We start from the raw sequence: 16,519 nt of genomic DNA on the forward strand, positions 1-16,519 counted from the left end.
GTAAGGGCCCAGGGCTGACCTTTAGTGTGCGTCTTTAATCTAAAACTGGTGCCTGGATCAATAAGCCATTTGCTCTGTACGATACAATTTACGAAGCTTTGTTGCCCTGGTTATAACATTTGATTTTTACCTTTGGAAAAAAAAATTCATTGTGGGTATGATCTGGACAGAATCAGGACCATTTATGGGCATTTGGCCTCTGCTGGATGGTTGACAGGACACGTTTCCTCTGTCCGTAGCACACCAGTTAAGGGCAGGAGGGCAAACTGTGGTACACACTTGGGAGATTCTGCTGTAGTTGGTCTCCTTCCATTTCTCTTTTCAGTTTCAGCGATTTTCTATTTTTTCCTTGAGTTGTTGATTTGCCTAATCCTTTTTTTTTTGCCATTTCATGAAAAAAAGATCATATATAAAAAAAAAAATCCCACCTTCAAGACCACTTATGAAAAATGCTGTGCTATTTCTTACCAAACATTCATATTGAAATGGTATACTGATGACTTAGATACTAGAGAACATGCAGATTGTGTTTAGAGTCTAGAGAACCAAGTCACTCACTGAAAACATATTGAGCTGTCAGTCTTTTTTGCATAACATCAAGATCATTTTTTTGTATTTTATGTATTTGTCACCCTGCACTCACTTTCTCCTTCTCCCTCCCGACTCAGTTTGGAGCCGTACCTGTGGGTCTGTCTCCTGCCCACGTTGGACAGACTTTCTCCTCTTCATCATTCCCCTCCGGACCTCCACCCCCTCCCCCGGCACCTGGGGGAGCGGCGCCCCCTCCACCCCCACCTCCACCCCCTTTACCTGGCTGTGCTGCTCCACCTCCTCCACCTGGAGTGCCTCCTCCCTTCGGTGCCCCCCCTCCTCCCCCACCAGGGTTTGGGGGCGCTCTGGGCTCCCCAACCCACCATGCGCTGCCTTATGGCCTCAGGCCCAAGAAGGAATTCAAGCTGGAGACCTCCATGAAGCGCCTCAACTGGTCCAAGGTGAGACGGCGGGCAGCCTCTAAACTTCCCCCGCTGCTCGGCAGACCCACACAACTGAATTGGGTTATGTGGAGAAAAGTTGCACTGTATGTCTTTGCTGTATGTCTTTGCTTTAGGCTTTAGGCTAGGATATCTGTTTTCTTCCTTCATGTGTCCTCATGTCATTAGATGTGAAGCTACTAACAGAAAGGACAAGTGCCGTGCATTCCTGTGACAGTGATATGATCTTGAGTAGTCTTTGTAGATAATCATTCACGAAAATAGACCAATCTAGGCCACTGCGATATTTGTACAGCTCAAGTTCTGGCCAGCGTGCCTATGTGAAATAGGGGCACAGCGCTGCACTGCCCCAAGAGATTATTAAAGACTTGACCAGGAACAATGCTTGTCATCATCAGAAACTTGAAAGTGGTCCAACTTTCAGCAATTTACTATTTATCAAATAGCACATTGAAGATGAACTCATACAGCTGAAGTGCTTAGATGGTTCCAAGACGAGCACACGCAACCACATCCAAGGTCTACATTTCTGCTGGAAAAAGTATAGGCTTATACAGTATACTCTGATTGGACACTAGAAATATATCGAGTCAAGTTTTACCACGTTGCTGGACCAAAAGTAACAAATTTGGGTCCAGAATTGAACATCTAGGCCAAATCCTTATCGTGGCTCTTTTCTCCTTCCCTAACTTTGTTCCTGATGCGCATTGGCAGCACATGAACGGTACAGATGTTCCTGCAAAGGATTCAGAAAACAACTTCCTATCTTTGCCAGCAGTCATTAAAAACAGTCTGGCAAATCTCTGAGATGATCAGATGCCATTGTCACAGCAGCCTCGGTGGTGCTGGTACAGATGTTGCTGTACCTCTGCAGAGTGACATTCGTTCACACCGCAAGTGATATTAGTTTGTGATGTAATTAATAATTTAATCTCATCTGTACATCGGTGCAGCTGTTGAGCGAACTAAAACATATGCTTGAAGTTTCAAATGTACCTTTTTAGTAGGACGCGAGGCGAGCCCGAGTTATGGCAAAGCCGTATGAGACCCCCGCATATAATTATGTTCAGGATGAAGCTGTCTTGAAACTCCTTCAATAATAGGTTTTCAAAGTACTGTATTTTCCTTAGAGAGCTCCTTTGTTGCGTTGTTGAGTGGCTCGGCCTTTTTTTAGAGCTTAATGAAGCGATGCGGAAGAGCTGATTTTTCTTGTAAGGTGTGAGACCTCCGGGGTGCACATGAGAGCAACTCTGGCTTTTTATATTATTACACACACACACACACCTGGTTGGTTAGGCTAATAGTGGTCAGTGGTTAAAGGGCTCCTCTTTATTGATGCTGCATTTGTTTTTGTCCCCCATGATGGAATCAGGGAAGAGACTATGGATTGGCCTCAGTTTGTCCGTCTGTCCATCCATCACGCACAATATCTCAGACGCTGCTGATCAGATTTTGACAAAACTTAAGGGGATGATGCATCTAATCGCTCCATTGTGGCGTTTTTAAAATTGCTCTGATTGGCTTAAGGAGGGCGCTACAGCGTTTGTTAACTTGTTACTGATTGGGCCAAAGGGGGACTGCATCATTCGTGGGAGAGTTTGCTGTTGACTTGTTTTGGCCTGTAGTAATATATACATGGGTTAGGCCAGGCTTCACGCTTTCTCTCTGTCTCTCTATTTCTGTCTCTATCTCTCTCCCTGTCTCTCTCTCTGTGTGTCATTCTCTGTCCCCCCCTCTCTAAGTGGAGTCAATTTTGACTTTTTGTCATTTGTCACACCTGCTTGCAATGTTTCCCATGCCCATTTGTCTCTCATTTGAAGTAACAACAAGTTGATTGGTACACTTGCTTTGCCTTTACTCTTCTACTCCACATGTGACACACAAACTATGGGTTTTGGGAGAGAGGGGGGGGGGGGGGGGGGGGGGTGACAGGCAGAATGCAGAGAAAGAAAGTAGACATGGAGCGGTGAGGTGTTGGGTTTTGCCGTGGTAAAGTTGAAGTTATTCAATGTTTTTTTATATGTTTACATGTCAAAATCAGCCAAATTTGGAAGCTTGCAATGTTAAGTGGAACATAACCCCCATGCAACTAGTTTACCAGAACATAAGCCTAAGTAGTCACTGTAATAGGTTGATTTACAGCTGCAACATATTTTTATATGTAGGCAGGCCTATTGTGCAACACGTTTATTTGGAATGGCTCATTGTACTTTTAATCTGCGGTTAATAAACTGATTAGAATGATGTATCTGCTCTTTTATCCACATTTCCATCTGCATCCTCACTAATCTGCTCACTCCTACGCATGAAGATACATGTTTAGAGGTGCTATGTGTAGGCTTCTGTGTGTAAACAAATAATTTGTGTTAATTGAATGTACTGAACTGAGAATGTGTGTTTTCAGATCCGTCCCCAGGAAATGTCAGAGGGCTGTTTCTGGGTGCTGGCTGATGAGGACCGATACGCAAAACCCGAGTTGCTCAGCAGACTTGCTGTCACCTTTGGTTCACAAAGAACAGGTCAGACTCCCACTACTACTATCTGACTTATTCATTTCATGTCCGGCTGCATGCCTGCCTGTCTGCCTGTCATATTCTCAGATGATTTTCTTGTCATTAATAGACAGATACCTTCAGAAATCTGGGTATTTCCACACATAATATATTGTCACATATTTCTGAGTTGCCTCAATGAGCTTCACAGTCACAGAGACCTTCTTTCAGAGCATATCCAAAGACCTATATTCCTATACAGATTCTTTCTGTCCTGTATTCCGAACAACCTTTTTTCCTTTCCTCTCCAATCCCCTTCCTTCCCCTCTCCCTAGTCCAGCTTGCTGGCTCGTGACTGTGGCCATTTGGCTCTCATTTTCAGCGTGGTGGTAGTGAGGGAAATGGTTGGATTCCTCATTTGAGCCACAGTGGTCAAACAAGGCACATAGATGTGTATGTGTGTCTATGATTTGTGTGTGTGTGTGTATGTTAGTGTGTGAACAATTGGCTCTGTGCTTGTGTGTATTTGGCTCATTTCATTGTGGGGGCTTTGCATGATAGACAAAGATACAGCGAAGTGTGTGTGCTTGTATCAACCCTCCAGGCTTCTATTAGCAGTCAAATTGCTTTTCATCACTTTCAATGAACAGATAGTGGGATATGCATGACAGAAGTGAACACCCATTTGTTAGGCTTCAATTTGGTCTAATTTCCTATGCTGTTTCAAGCGTAAGATGAGATCCTATAAGCGCTAAATGAAGTAGATCACTTATTTCTTTTCCATGCCTCACCTATTTTGAAGTCTCTTTGGTCAGCGCCTTATGTGTTACCTTAATGTATCTTGCCCCAGGCTAATAAATAGGCTACATGTATGTTCTTCTTTAGGATTTCACCTCTCATGTCCAACCTCTATCAGATGTAGCGGGGTCTCTAACATGTCAGTTAACGATTCCTAGCAAGGCAAACCGTCCTAGCTGGGTCAGAGTCCTCAAGGTTGTACGGCTGTTTAGACCATTCCTGGTGGTAATGCTGGACGATAAGACACCATACAGTTATAACCACATGCATTAGTATGTCTGACAAGGTCTAGAATATTCATGTACGAGGTTGTTGGAATGATTAGAGCAAGAGCGAGAGGTAGCAAGAGATGTTATCAGTCTTGTCCTCTCCTGCGCTTGGTCTATTAGTCCCTTCTCTGATGATTTATTCACATGTGTCTCGTGTTTTCTCTCCCGTCGCCTTGTCACCGACTCAGCTAGCTTACGCCAATTTGAATTATTCATCCAGGTGTTATCTACCTGTCACAACTATATGCCGCTCCTCTCAAGGCACACAGGACCCCCTCCTACACACCGGTGCGCCCTTGTTCCTCCTCGACAAGGTGTTGAATAATGGAGGCAGATCTAAATGGCAAACAGGTAGACAAACAGTCAAGCAGGTGTTCTCTAGAGAGGACAGAGGAAGGATGTCCAACAGCAGACAAATGTACTTTTCTGTTTGGGTAATGACTCGGAGCACAAGCTCACACACAGTATTTTACTCTATTGTAATCATGAAGTGCATTTCTCATTATATGTGGAGTCACACATACGAGTAGGGCTGCTCTGCAGCATGCCAACCGCCTGGTTTGTCACTGCTCATAGATAATGCATTTTAGAATGCATTTGGTATGAAAGGTATGAAACATTCCTGGATGTGGGATGAGCCTTCCCTCTCCAGCCTCAGTCTTGATTTCCTCCCTGTTTCTGCTCTTCCCAATGGAGGCTGCAGGAGCAACATGTCTGGTGGGTTGAGCTGTTGGACCAAATTGCTCCTGCCGTGTGTCAGTGAGTGTATGCCTACGCGTGTGCGCATGTGGGCATGCCCTCTCATTAACACAGCCATGTAACATCATGCTTCATCTCACTTAAGAGCAACGGCATCTGGATCAGCATTAAACATTAAAAAGGACACAGTCTTCTCTCAGTTTTTACCATTAAATATTCATCGACATCTTCTTGAAACTTCCTTATTCTTTCCTGATGATTGTGCCTCTTGCAGTCGTTATCTAAGCGAATCTCTGCCATCCAGTACACAAACTGCTCAGTTTAGATGGCAACAGAGTGCAAGTCTGTTTTGAGACGATGGCTGTTGTATGTCGGGCAACTAAATCAAGTGCAAAGGAAAATGCATTTCTTTTTTTTATATCATTGTTTAAAGTGTTAAGAGATGGCCAAAACTACAGATTCAACCAGAATTTATACTTGCTTGAATTCAATGCATTTGGAAGAGTGAAAGCAAATTGTTTTCTGACTGACTAAACTTGCACTATTTCCACAGTGGTAATATCCTTTATGGCTCTACACTGGACTAATTCCTTTGTTTTTCTATTCCGAGTGGGATGTGGTTGCTGGTAAAGGGTCAATTTCATTTCAACGCATCTCTTCATTCAACAAATTGGGATAAATGGGTGTTTTTACTTTTGAGCGAGCAGGTTAGAGTGAACAGAAATTAGACCATCTAGAGTAATATGAGTTGATTTCTGTGCTCCTTCCTCAAGTCTCTGTTCATTAGCTGTAACTCTCACTGGATACAAAAGCCCTGTAAATCCCCTGCTCTGATCAATTAAAATTAATACCACCTCTCAATTAGGGACAAAACAGTGAGAGGTGGTCACTTTCCGATGTGTGTATGGCTAGTTCTTTAATCTAATAGAGCAATTACTGGCTAGCATTACAGCACAGGAGAAGTGACAGCCCATTTTGCATGGTAGAGGGGGGGAGAGAGGCAATGTAGGATGGACTTTATAAAGTGTGTGTGTGTGCTTGTGGGTGTTGGTTTATCGTACGAGCGTTAGGAAGGGTTGCAATCTGCTGAGGGAGGAAACAGCATCTGGGGTCCCAAATCTGTTCGCCTCCTTTACCATGGAACAAACAAACTGGTGGCAACTATGCAGATAAATGAGAACAGTTTTAGTGTCTCTCCTTTCTGTGCTACCTGTATTAGAGCTGAACAATTAATCAAAATTTTATTGAAATCGCAATATGGCCTACTGCAATTTTCAAATCGCAGGAGGCGCAATATTTGTTAAAGGCGAAATGTGTGTCAAAATACCATTTTAAATTAAATATTGTCATGCTGCAGAGATGTCCTGGCCTACACATCATATTCTACAGACTTAAGAAAACATCTTTTTTTGGTACAGATCCCCGCAAAAATCACACCATAATCATTTTAATACGTTTTTCAATGAAAATGAGAATAATGATGTAAAAATTATCATTCGCTCTAATATCGCAAATCATATCGCAATTGCAATATCAGTCAAAATAATCGCAATTAGATATTTTTTCAAAATCGTTCAGCCCTAACCTGTATACCTTTTTAATATGATGATCTTTTTCTTACCTCCCCCTCTTTGCTTCTAGGCTAATAAAGCAGTTATCCTCCTCTCCTGGGCTGGCATAATTTCCACCCATCCTCCTCCTAGCTTCTCTAGCCCTCCTGTCGTCTACTTTTCTCACACCTCCATTTCCAAACCCTATCCCACTGATTGCCACAGCCAGGTAGTTTTAACACACTAGAATATGCATAGCAAACTTGGTTAATGAAGCTTCTTGTAGTAGAGACGGGGAAAGAAGGGAGGGCAGTGAGTGCTGAACTCTTTCTGCTCTTTCCTATCTAGCTGTTTTGCCTACAGTTTGTCCTTGAGGCCTGAATACCCGTGCAATACACATGTATTGCTATGGTGTATGAGTAGGCACACTGTCAATCATTTTCTTTCTCTCGTTCTCTCACTTGCCTTTTGTCATTCACACCCTCACCCATCTTCTCCTTATAGCCTAGTATGGCACACCATTTTGCCGTGGTATGCGTTTTTGAATGTCTGTCCATAATGTCCTTCCCAACATCTTTCAGGTAGTAACCAATACACAGCTCAGGGGTGAGATGAGTCCCATTATTGATTTAACCAAAATGACCCTTAATTATTGGCCCTCCAAAGAGCAGCACAGATCAATCCGTTTTGCCGGTAAATTGCTTTTGAGTCCATCAGAAACAATCTAGGGGGGAAAAAAACAGTCCCAGCAACATGCAAGTAATTTTCGTCCACACAGATTCTTTACTTTTAGTAGCATTTGTGAAACTGAAAAAATTATGGCTGATAGCTGCTTTAGAGGACATGACAATGGAAAAGAGGTGTGTGTATGTGTGTGCGTGTATGTGAGTTTGAGTGTTGTGTGTGTGTGTGAGAGAGAGAGAGAGAGGGACAGACTGAGTGAGAGAGAGAGTGTCTCTTTATGTCTATCCTTGAGCACCCTGTAGGCGTGGTGTGATATGGCCAAAATATCCTATCATGATCTTTTCAGGTAGTAACACCATCCACGATATGGATCATGATCATGTTGCTTTTCTCAGACTGTTTTGCAAGTTACTGAACAGTACAACCCAACTAGTGACTATACAATACTCCATTTATACCCTTCAAAGAAAATAAAGCCCTACAAGAAAACAAATACTGCTTAGATCATTCAGATATTTAACTGAAAGACCAATAGGACCAGGACCATACATACACTCACCGGCCACTTCATTAGGTACACCTTACTAATACTGGGTAGGTATCAGCTTTCAGCTCAGTGTCAACCGGCTACCAAAGTGACATCCGCCTCAAGGTTCGCCTTTCTATCAGCTCGAACCAGTCTGGCCATTCTCCTCTGACCTCTGCCATCAACAAGGCATTTTCGCCCAGAGAACTGCCGCTCACTGGATATTTTCTCTTTTTCGGACCATTCTCTGTAAACCCTAGAGATGGTTGTGCGTGAAAATCCCAGTAGATCAGCAGTTTCTGAATTACTCAAACCAGCCCGTCTGGCACCAACAACCATGCCACGTTCAAAGTCACTTAAATCACCTTTCTTCCCCATTCTGATGCTTGGTTTGAACTTCAGCAGATCGTCTTGACCATGTCTACATGCCTAAATGCATTGAGTTGCTGCCACGTGATTGGCTGATTAGATATTTGTGTTAACAAGCAGTTGAACAGATGTACCTAATGAAGTGGCCGGTGAGTGTATATTTATACATATTTTAATGAATACCACACCAGTTTCAAAAGGTTGATAATACTTGAGGTGCAATTCTGCAAAATTAACATTCAGAAAATTCTAGTCTATGCCAATTAGTTGGCTTGTCCAAGCAGTCACAAAGTTTAAAACATAACAAAGAAATCTCAACAAATCCCCCAAACCCAGACCAGTATCAAAATATGAACTATGCTCAAGTGCAATTCTGCAAAATATTAACATTGAAGAAATACTGACATGGTGAGAATTCTATGCCAGCCATTTAGCTTTTCCTCAAGTACTCACAGTCACAGATTTTAGCATAAAACAGAAATCTTACAGATTCTCTCAAACTCATATAAGTTCCAAAAAGTAAACAACACTCAAGTGCAGTTCTGCAAAACAATAACATAAAAAAAAATCTGACATGGCAGGAAGTTTAGTTTTTAAAAGGTAGCACCTACCATGTATGAGGCCATTGGTTTATTTCTGTGTCTTTGTTAGGGATGGGGCGGGATGGGGTAGTAAAATGGAGTGTGATTTGAGGTTGGCCTGGGCAATGTGAAAGTGGGTGCAGTGTACACTCATTTAAGGGCGTCCGGTACCCTCCCAGGCACATGACGGGCCGTAGTAGTGAATACGCCATGGTGGCAGTTGGAGGGCGGAGCCTATTAATGAGTGCACCCACAGTTATGTTGTGAAAGCAAAGTTTGAAAGCAGTTGGTGTGTGAGAGTAGTGCCAGTGCAACTATGATGAATGAATGCATTGCAAAATACTTGGATTGTGATAAGGAGTAACGATTTTTAAGGATTTTGAGCTCTCTTTAATGGCAGATCTAACCACTGCTTACAATCTAAGATAATCATATTGCCCACCACTAGCACCTTGTGTTTGTGCTCTTACTCCATCAACCTCTTTATGGTCCTTTTTGGCTCAATAATAATTGTGTGCCAGTATAATGCTGGCGAGATATGAAATCATCTTCACTAATATCTAAGAGTTCTGTTAAAAACTCTCTACTTCTCCTAACTACTAGATTAAATTGTTTTCTTTTTCTACCCTCCGCCACAGTTAGCAGTGCGAGGAGTCCAGCACTTTAGAGTTAATGTTTGCTATTTTTCTTCAGGCTAAACTACTGTGGGATCATTTCTATCCAGCAGCTAAGTTCAACTAAATGTTATGTATTAAAGCTGTTCAATCTAAACAAGGACGTGCATTTAGAATTCAAGAAATGATCACAGATTTGCCTTTGCTGCCTCATATCCTTGCCCCGGTATTACCAAATGTGTTGACCATTGAGCCTGACAGCTTTTCAGCTCATTCCAGTCACTGTGTGTTGTGTGTTGGGACTCACCGGTGATTTGCTTAGCTGCTCATACCACAGCCTGATAGATGAGCATCCTACTCCTCTGCACCCATTCAAGGCAACATCCTGATTAGTCTGGAGGCACATGTCATCTCTGCTGACAACTTGACGCCACCAACGACTCCAAGAGTTTTAGCGCCATGGCCCTGTTGTTACCACATTGAGCAGATGAGTGGGTGAGATGTCACTACTTGTAGGTTAGAGTAACTGCCAACACAGTAAGAGAAGTGGAAAATAGGACGTGCTTTGTGAGAACTTGCACCATAGCAAAGGAGAAGTAAATAAGATGAGAACTGAGGATCACACATGTTCACGCATGTGCGGACACACACACAGACACACACACACACACACACACACACACACACACACACACACACACACACGAACAATAAGCTAATGAACCTATTAGTTAGACAGTTAAATCAGTAAGACTATAACAGATAGATGTGACAAATTACCACCTGTGGCACACACCACCTGCAGCTTTCAATTCTAATAAATTAGCAAAGCTGAAATCTATCTAGGTAGCCTAAAAGCAAATTAAAGTGCATTCAATTGTACATCTGCAAACCTGATTTGAACTAACAAAAGTCAAAAATAATAATTTCCATAATTGAAGAAAAGGAGTGACATTGCCTTGTAGAAGGTTATAAAAATGAAGGCATAAATGGAGTCACTCAAAAGAAAGTCCAAGGTACTCTGCTGTTCATACAAAATCTAAAAGGCTTTATTAGGACATTGGAAGATTAAAACAAACGTGTTACAACCGCTATGGTCCTCATCAGGGACCTGAAGTGCCTTGGACTTTCTTTTGAGTGACTCATTTTTACAGAGGACAGTATAACCTTTTACAAGGTAAAGCCACTCCTTTTCTTCAATTGAGGTTGATTTTACCAGATTGTACCAAAGAATACCTGCAGATGTGAATTCTACAAATATGATACAAAAATGAAGCAGCACTTGATTTTCTGTATTTTCTTTTTTTGATAATTTCCACATGGCTCTTCGTCAAACTCCAATTAATTCAAAGATAAAAAGAATTTCCTCTAGAGGACAAACTAACTAAGATGCTAGTAATCTGTGACTTTGCCTGAAATGCTCAAATGCACTCACTCCCTTTCCCTTTTACACTCACTTTCTTTTCATGTTTTTTTTTCCAAGATGAGTTGCACATATCATTTATCAGTTTGAGCCTCCTAGTGGTTTTAGTTTTTTCTGCACTTGGAGACTTAATAGCAGTCATTCTGAATTATAAAGAGTCTTGCAATATTATTCTAACAGCCAAACCATACTAGTTTAATAGGCCTGTTTTATCCATTCAGGGACCGCTTTGGCATGAGTTGCTGTGTGACTGTGTGTGCATGTGCATGAATGTGTCTTTTCCTTAACCAACCCCATGTTTTGTTACATTATTAACTTATATCGCAATATACAGCACTCACCTTTGAAACATACGCAATACAGTGCAGACTAAACATCTGTTCAAATTGTCTAAAAGCCAAAATATAACATGCTACTCAGTAGTTTTGGTTCATTCAAATTAAGTCAGGACAAGATGTCACATACAGTTAACCAGGGTTGTTCATTTAGATAAACACATGACAGATTTCAACATTCATGTCACAAGCAAACACACATACACACATACAAACACACACCAACACACACATAGCAGCAGCAGCACACATGCTGCAAGGGGAAAGGGAGATGGGCCATATATATCAGGTGTAATTGTAACCTGCTACAGTAAATCAATAGTGGCGTTCAGATTGGATTGTACTTTGCCCCAGGAAAAGGTTGTTGATTTCCTATTTCCTCACTCATTAAAAGAAAGGCACTCTTCCTGTGTTGTTAATTATGACACATATCCTGTGCAGAGCCAAACAGCTTTTCTGGGTATGCAAGCTCACTGGAGTACCCTTTTACACTCATGTGTACACACACACACACACATGCCCTCAAATCAGAATTAGACATAGGCTTGTTATACACGTGTGCTTGCATCATGCATACACACTTAGCCTTTGTAGGGAAAAACACACACACAGTCATTCAACTTAAGCCATTTAAGCAATGTCCTTTGGGCCACTCTCCCATCTCAAGAAAGAAATACAATTTCCTCTCTGACTAACCAATTTGCATTTCATGATTTTCCAACTTACAGGTCATGACTCGGTCCTCAGTTTATAATACTTTCTTATCAACATATAACAAATCCAAGGTGTTTTTTTCCCCTTCCTGTACCACCATGACGACTTTCCTCTCATCGAGAGAGCTAACTGTTAGTGAAAGGGAGCTCAGCAGTTCAGTCAGCCCCTCACTCTTTCTCAGGCCAGCCTTTTGAGGTGAGCCGTTTCAGGCAGATCTGAAGGAACCATTTGAAGGATTTTCTGTCTTTCGCTGGCGAGGTGGTCAGAGGTTTTAAGCTCCTGAGGAAAAGAAGGGAGGTTTAAAGGAGCCAAAGTGCCACTGTTGATGCTGCTGCAACTGCTGTTGCTCCTTGAAGAGTGGTCTTCTGACCGTTCAAGCGGTCCTTTGAAGCCAGCTGCTAGTGCAGCAGACATGGTCGTTAATATGTAGGATCATGCCCAGAGGCTGCTCATGTACTGTATCTTGACTAAACCGTAACATCTACGTCTACTATAATATATACTGGTCTTGTCATTAAATACTTCACTGACTATACCTTAACATTGACCCCCCTCCCAAAACACACACACACACACGCACACACTTTTCGACCGCACTCCAATCTTTCTCCTCTTCCTCCCTCCTTCCCTCTGCTCTCCCTGTGAGTGCCTGGTCATTTCATGCCATTGCAACTCCAGGCACGCTTTCCTATTTCTTTCTATTGGCTTCCTGCGATGTTATCATTTAGCCATAGTATGCAGTGGAAAGGTTATATTAGTTTATTTTACACAGATTAAATCTCATATCTTCTGTGAAGCAATTTTCCCATAAAACATAGACAGTACAACTAGTACCGCATTATTTATGTGTTATTATTGTTGCACTGCTCCACCAACTTGGGCCAAATGAAAATAACCCCGCAAACGGACAAAAGTTCAAATGTGTTAAATAATATAGCTGATATATTATAGGTTAGATGCCTGCAGATGCTTCATCCTCCCGCGCTCTCTGTGTCACTCATTCGCTCACACATATGCACAACTGCTTTTCTCCCTTTCTCCCTCTAAAAAAACTGCCTGAATGGCTTTACATTGCAACATAACTGTTTCCTTGTTGGATTAAGTTTGATGAAAATATTGCACGTTTTTAATTTCCTCAAGGCTGCTGACTTCATGATCCCATGTGCCCTTATAACTAAATGCATCCGATAAATGTAGGCTGGATCCGTTCACAGTTCGCAATATGCTGCTGTGTCAGGAGCTGCTCCATTGGCAGTCAGAGAGAAGCTGATTTGAGAGCCATAAACGTTTATATCTTAATTAGCTGTATTAGTGCTATTAGCTCTATCACTAGTATTAGGGCAAAGAAATAACAAATATGAATGCTGAAATTCAGTGGTATCCTTTTTGAGGTGCGTGCTATATCCTCCCCAACACACACACACACACACACACCAATTTCCTCCTCTCGGTATGCTTAAGAAGCTTCAGTCCTATAGAAAACAAGGACTCTGATATTCCTGATGTGAAAAGGCAGTGTTCCAGTTATGGCTCTTTCTTTGAACAGTGATTATACAGTTAGGGAAAAGCGGAGGTGCCGCGCGACAGAAGTCATTATTCACAGAGCTTTCAGGTGCAATATGAATAGTGGGGGGTTAACTGAAGTTAATCACCAGATCCATGAGTGAGGTTATCTCATTGTGATTATGAATTAAGCACGGCTAATGATGCTACGATGTCTGCCTCTGAACTCTGAGCTTTAATCTGTTCCCTTGCCATCTGAGGGCTTTAATTGCAGTCTTTCATGGGTACTGTCTCATAGGCTGAGGATGGGGCTTGCAGGTGCGGAGAGGAGTCCTTCCTCTCTGAGCTTTAGTTTTAGCAAAGAGCTTCAAAGGAGAGAGAACCAAAAATGACACACAGACACACACACACACACACCAATTTCCAGCACCATTGGAATGTGTTGCTGCAAATTGTGTTGTCGACAGACTTGTGCAGTGAATCATGGCAAAATGATCAGAAAAAATCAACATTTTTATGGTGATATCTCAACTTTCGTAAATGCACACGTACTAAACAGGACTTGAGCTCTGTTTTTCCTATGCTGCTGAGCTGTCCCTCATATGATTTCAATTCTTTATTATAACTCTTTGTATTATATCTTCCTGTATTACTGTTGGCCTGTGTGGCTCTGACCTGTGATGCCATTAAAAGATAACACCTGGACAAGTTGCAGTGATTGTTGATTGGATTGGTGACTTTGTGGAATTGGATTGCCTGTCACATCTAAATGAGCTTTCTTTAATTTTAGTTCCAACAATTATGAACTGGAAAATGTCCCCATACAAACAAATCTGTCAAGTCAGTTTACATTCATTGTCAATTATGAGAATCTTTGGAATTTTTCTCTTGATTCTCGGGTCTGGTTTCCCCCGTTTCTATCTTTGACAGAAGTCTGTGTGAACAAATATACGGTAGATTAAACCTAAACTGTCCCAAGTTCATAATGACATTTATTCTGTTTTAGCATAAAGCCTTACTCCATGGACTATTACATATCACTTTGTATTCAGTGCAATGCTTTTTGCTGTTTTTCTGCTGGCAATACAGTCTAAAACTAACTTAATGATGCTGACAGCAAACAACACTAACCAACTTTTCTTCTCTCTTTGCCCCTGCCTCTGTCTCTCTCTCTCTTTCTTTCCCTTTCTCTCTCTTTCTCTGCCTCTGCTTCCCCGTTCTATCCTCTCCACCTCTGCTTGGCTGCATGTTCTGCCTTGATGTTTTGTACTGGAACAGAAACCAAAGGTTAGTATTTGTTTTGCTTTCTTTCAAGTAGTATTTTTTTTCTGATTAAGTTATTAGTCTCAATTGCTACCATACTCACCAATGCAATTTGTGTGGGATTGTGCCCTGCATATGAGTCAGCCATAATAAGTTTTGCTATTGGAAGAGCTTGTGAGAGAGGACTAGGTGAGATGGGTTGCAATATTTGTTTTGATTTTATACCTGATCAAATTACACCACTTTCAGCTTTTTAGTTTCCCCAGATTTATCCCCAGTCAAACCCTATAAACACATGGTTATGTTATCAGGAATCTTTCATATATACTGTGAATATACACAGAACAATATTCATAAATGTACTGTATATCATGACTTGTAAATAAAAAAGGGTGATCACAAATGTATTTCCCTATAGGCAAACAAATACCATCTGACTTAAGTAATGCAAACCATCATCTGAATAAATGTGTCAATTCCACATATATATTTCAAAACATTACATTTGAAGTGCTTAATGTGCATGTTTACATACAAGTTTCTCATTAAATAACACGTTCAGATTGTTGAATCTGCATTTCCAAATCATTTGTTTTCAGCTTTCTGAGACATTGCTGATGTAGAGTTTGGTCTTCCAATCCACAAACTCGTGTTTTTTGATGTAAGCACGCACATTAAGCACTTCAAATGCAATTTTTTATTGTGTAAAAATATTATTCTTGGAAATATATATGTGCAGCTGTTTCACGCTGATGATGGTTGGCATCATACAAGTCTGGTGTTATTTTTTGTGTCTATAGGACCATAGATTTATGATCGCCCTTGTTCATTTACAAGTCATCACATGTTTGTAAATCTTGTTTTGTGCATTTATTTACATATGAGACATTCCTGATTCCATGCATGGTAAACAAAATGTAGCTCAACATTGGCTGTGTCCTTTGCCCAGCTGAGCCTATTATAAAATTGATATTCACTGTGTTCAAATAGTTATTAAAATAAATATGTAAAGGGCACAGCCAGGAAGGAAAATACCAACACATTTGGAAACAACCAAAGGACATAGTAAGTAATGGCAGGGGGCCTGGAAATATGCAGGGAAAATGGTGTAGTGTGTGTGTGTGTGTGTGTGTGTGTGTGTGCGCGTGTGGGAGGAGGGTAGGGTGGGGGCTGGACAGCGAACACTTCTACAAGCTTATTTTTTTCCAGCAATAAGTCACGTATGAAAGTGCAATTTTAGAAAAGGAAAAAACGAACCACCTCCCCCAATAAACTTGTTCGTGTTCATCAACAAATTAATTAGGACTTTCACTAATAAACATCAATTATACACGGGAAATGAATGCAATTAACTTCTTTTAAAATCCCATCAGGCCATGTTTGAGAAAATATAACCTATCCAATTCACCCTCAATGTCATATAACAGAGTCAGAGTTCACCCTAGGCTTTTTCTTGGCTGGCTGGAATGTTGGGCTGGATGAAAATAATTGACCACTGAGCAGACTGTTTCAAGTCAGCTGTCACTCTTGAGCCCTTGTTTTTTGCTGCACTGTGATTCTTGAACCGCTGAGTGGGCCGTTTCAAGCTAGCAGGACCAGTCAACCCATTACGTTTCAGACTGCTGGTACAATGTAGTTTCTGAACTGCTTAGTCTGCCATTTCAAGCCAGATGGGTCAGCTGTCCCATTATACAGTACATATGTTGT

At 41.4% G+C, this 16,519-nt stretch overlaps 1 protein-coding gene across 1 annotated transcript in view; it reads left to right on the forward strand.

Moving 5' to 3' along the window:
* The window catches only part of LOC139907732 (protein diaphanous homolog 3-like), a 227,711-nt gene that overhangs the window by 97,758 nt on the left and 113,434 nt on the right, over positions 1 to 16,519 (forward strand). The window contains exons 16-17 of the mRNA XM_078282613.1: positions 669 to 992; positions 3,397 to 3,511. Of these exons, the coding sequence (XP_078138739.1) occupies positions 669 to 992; positions 3,397 to 3,511 (439 nt within the window). The remainder of the gene's footprint in view (positions 1 to 668; positions 993 to 3,396; positions 3,512 to 16,519) is intronic.

Source organism: Centroberyx gerrardi, chromosome 1, assembly GCF_048128805.1.
Source record: "Centroberyx gerrardi isolate f3 chromosome 1, fCenGer3.hap1.cur.20231027, whole genome shotgun sequence".
In the NCBI taxonomy this organism is placed as follows: domain Eukaryota; kingdom Metazoa; phylum Chordata; class Actinopteri; order Beryciformes; family Berycidae; genus Centroberyx; species Centroberyx gerrardi.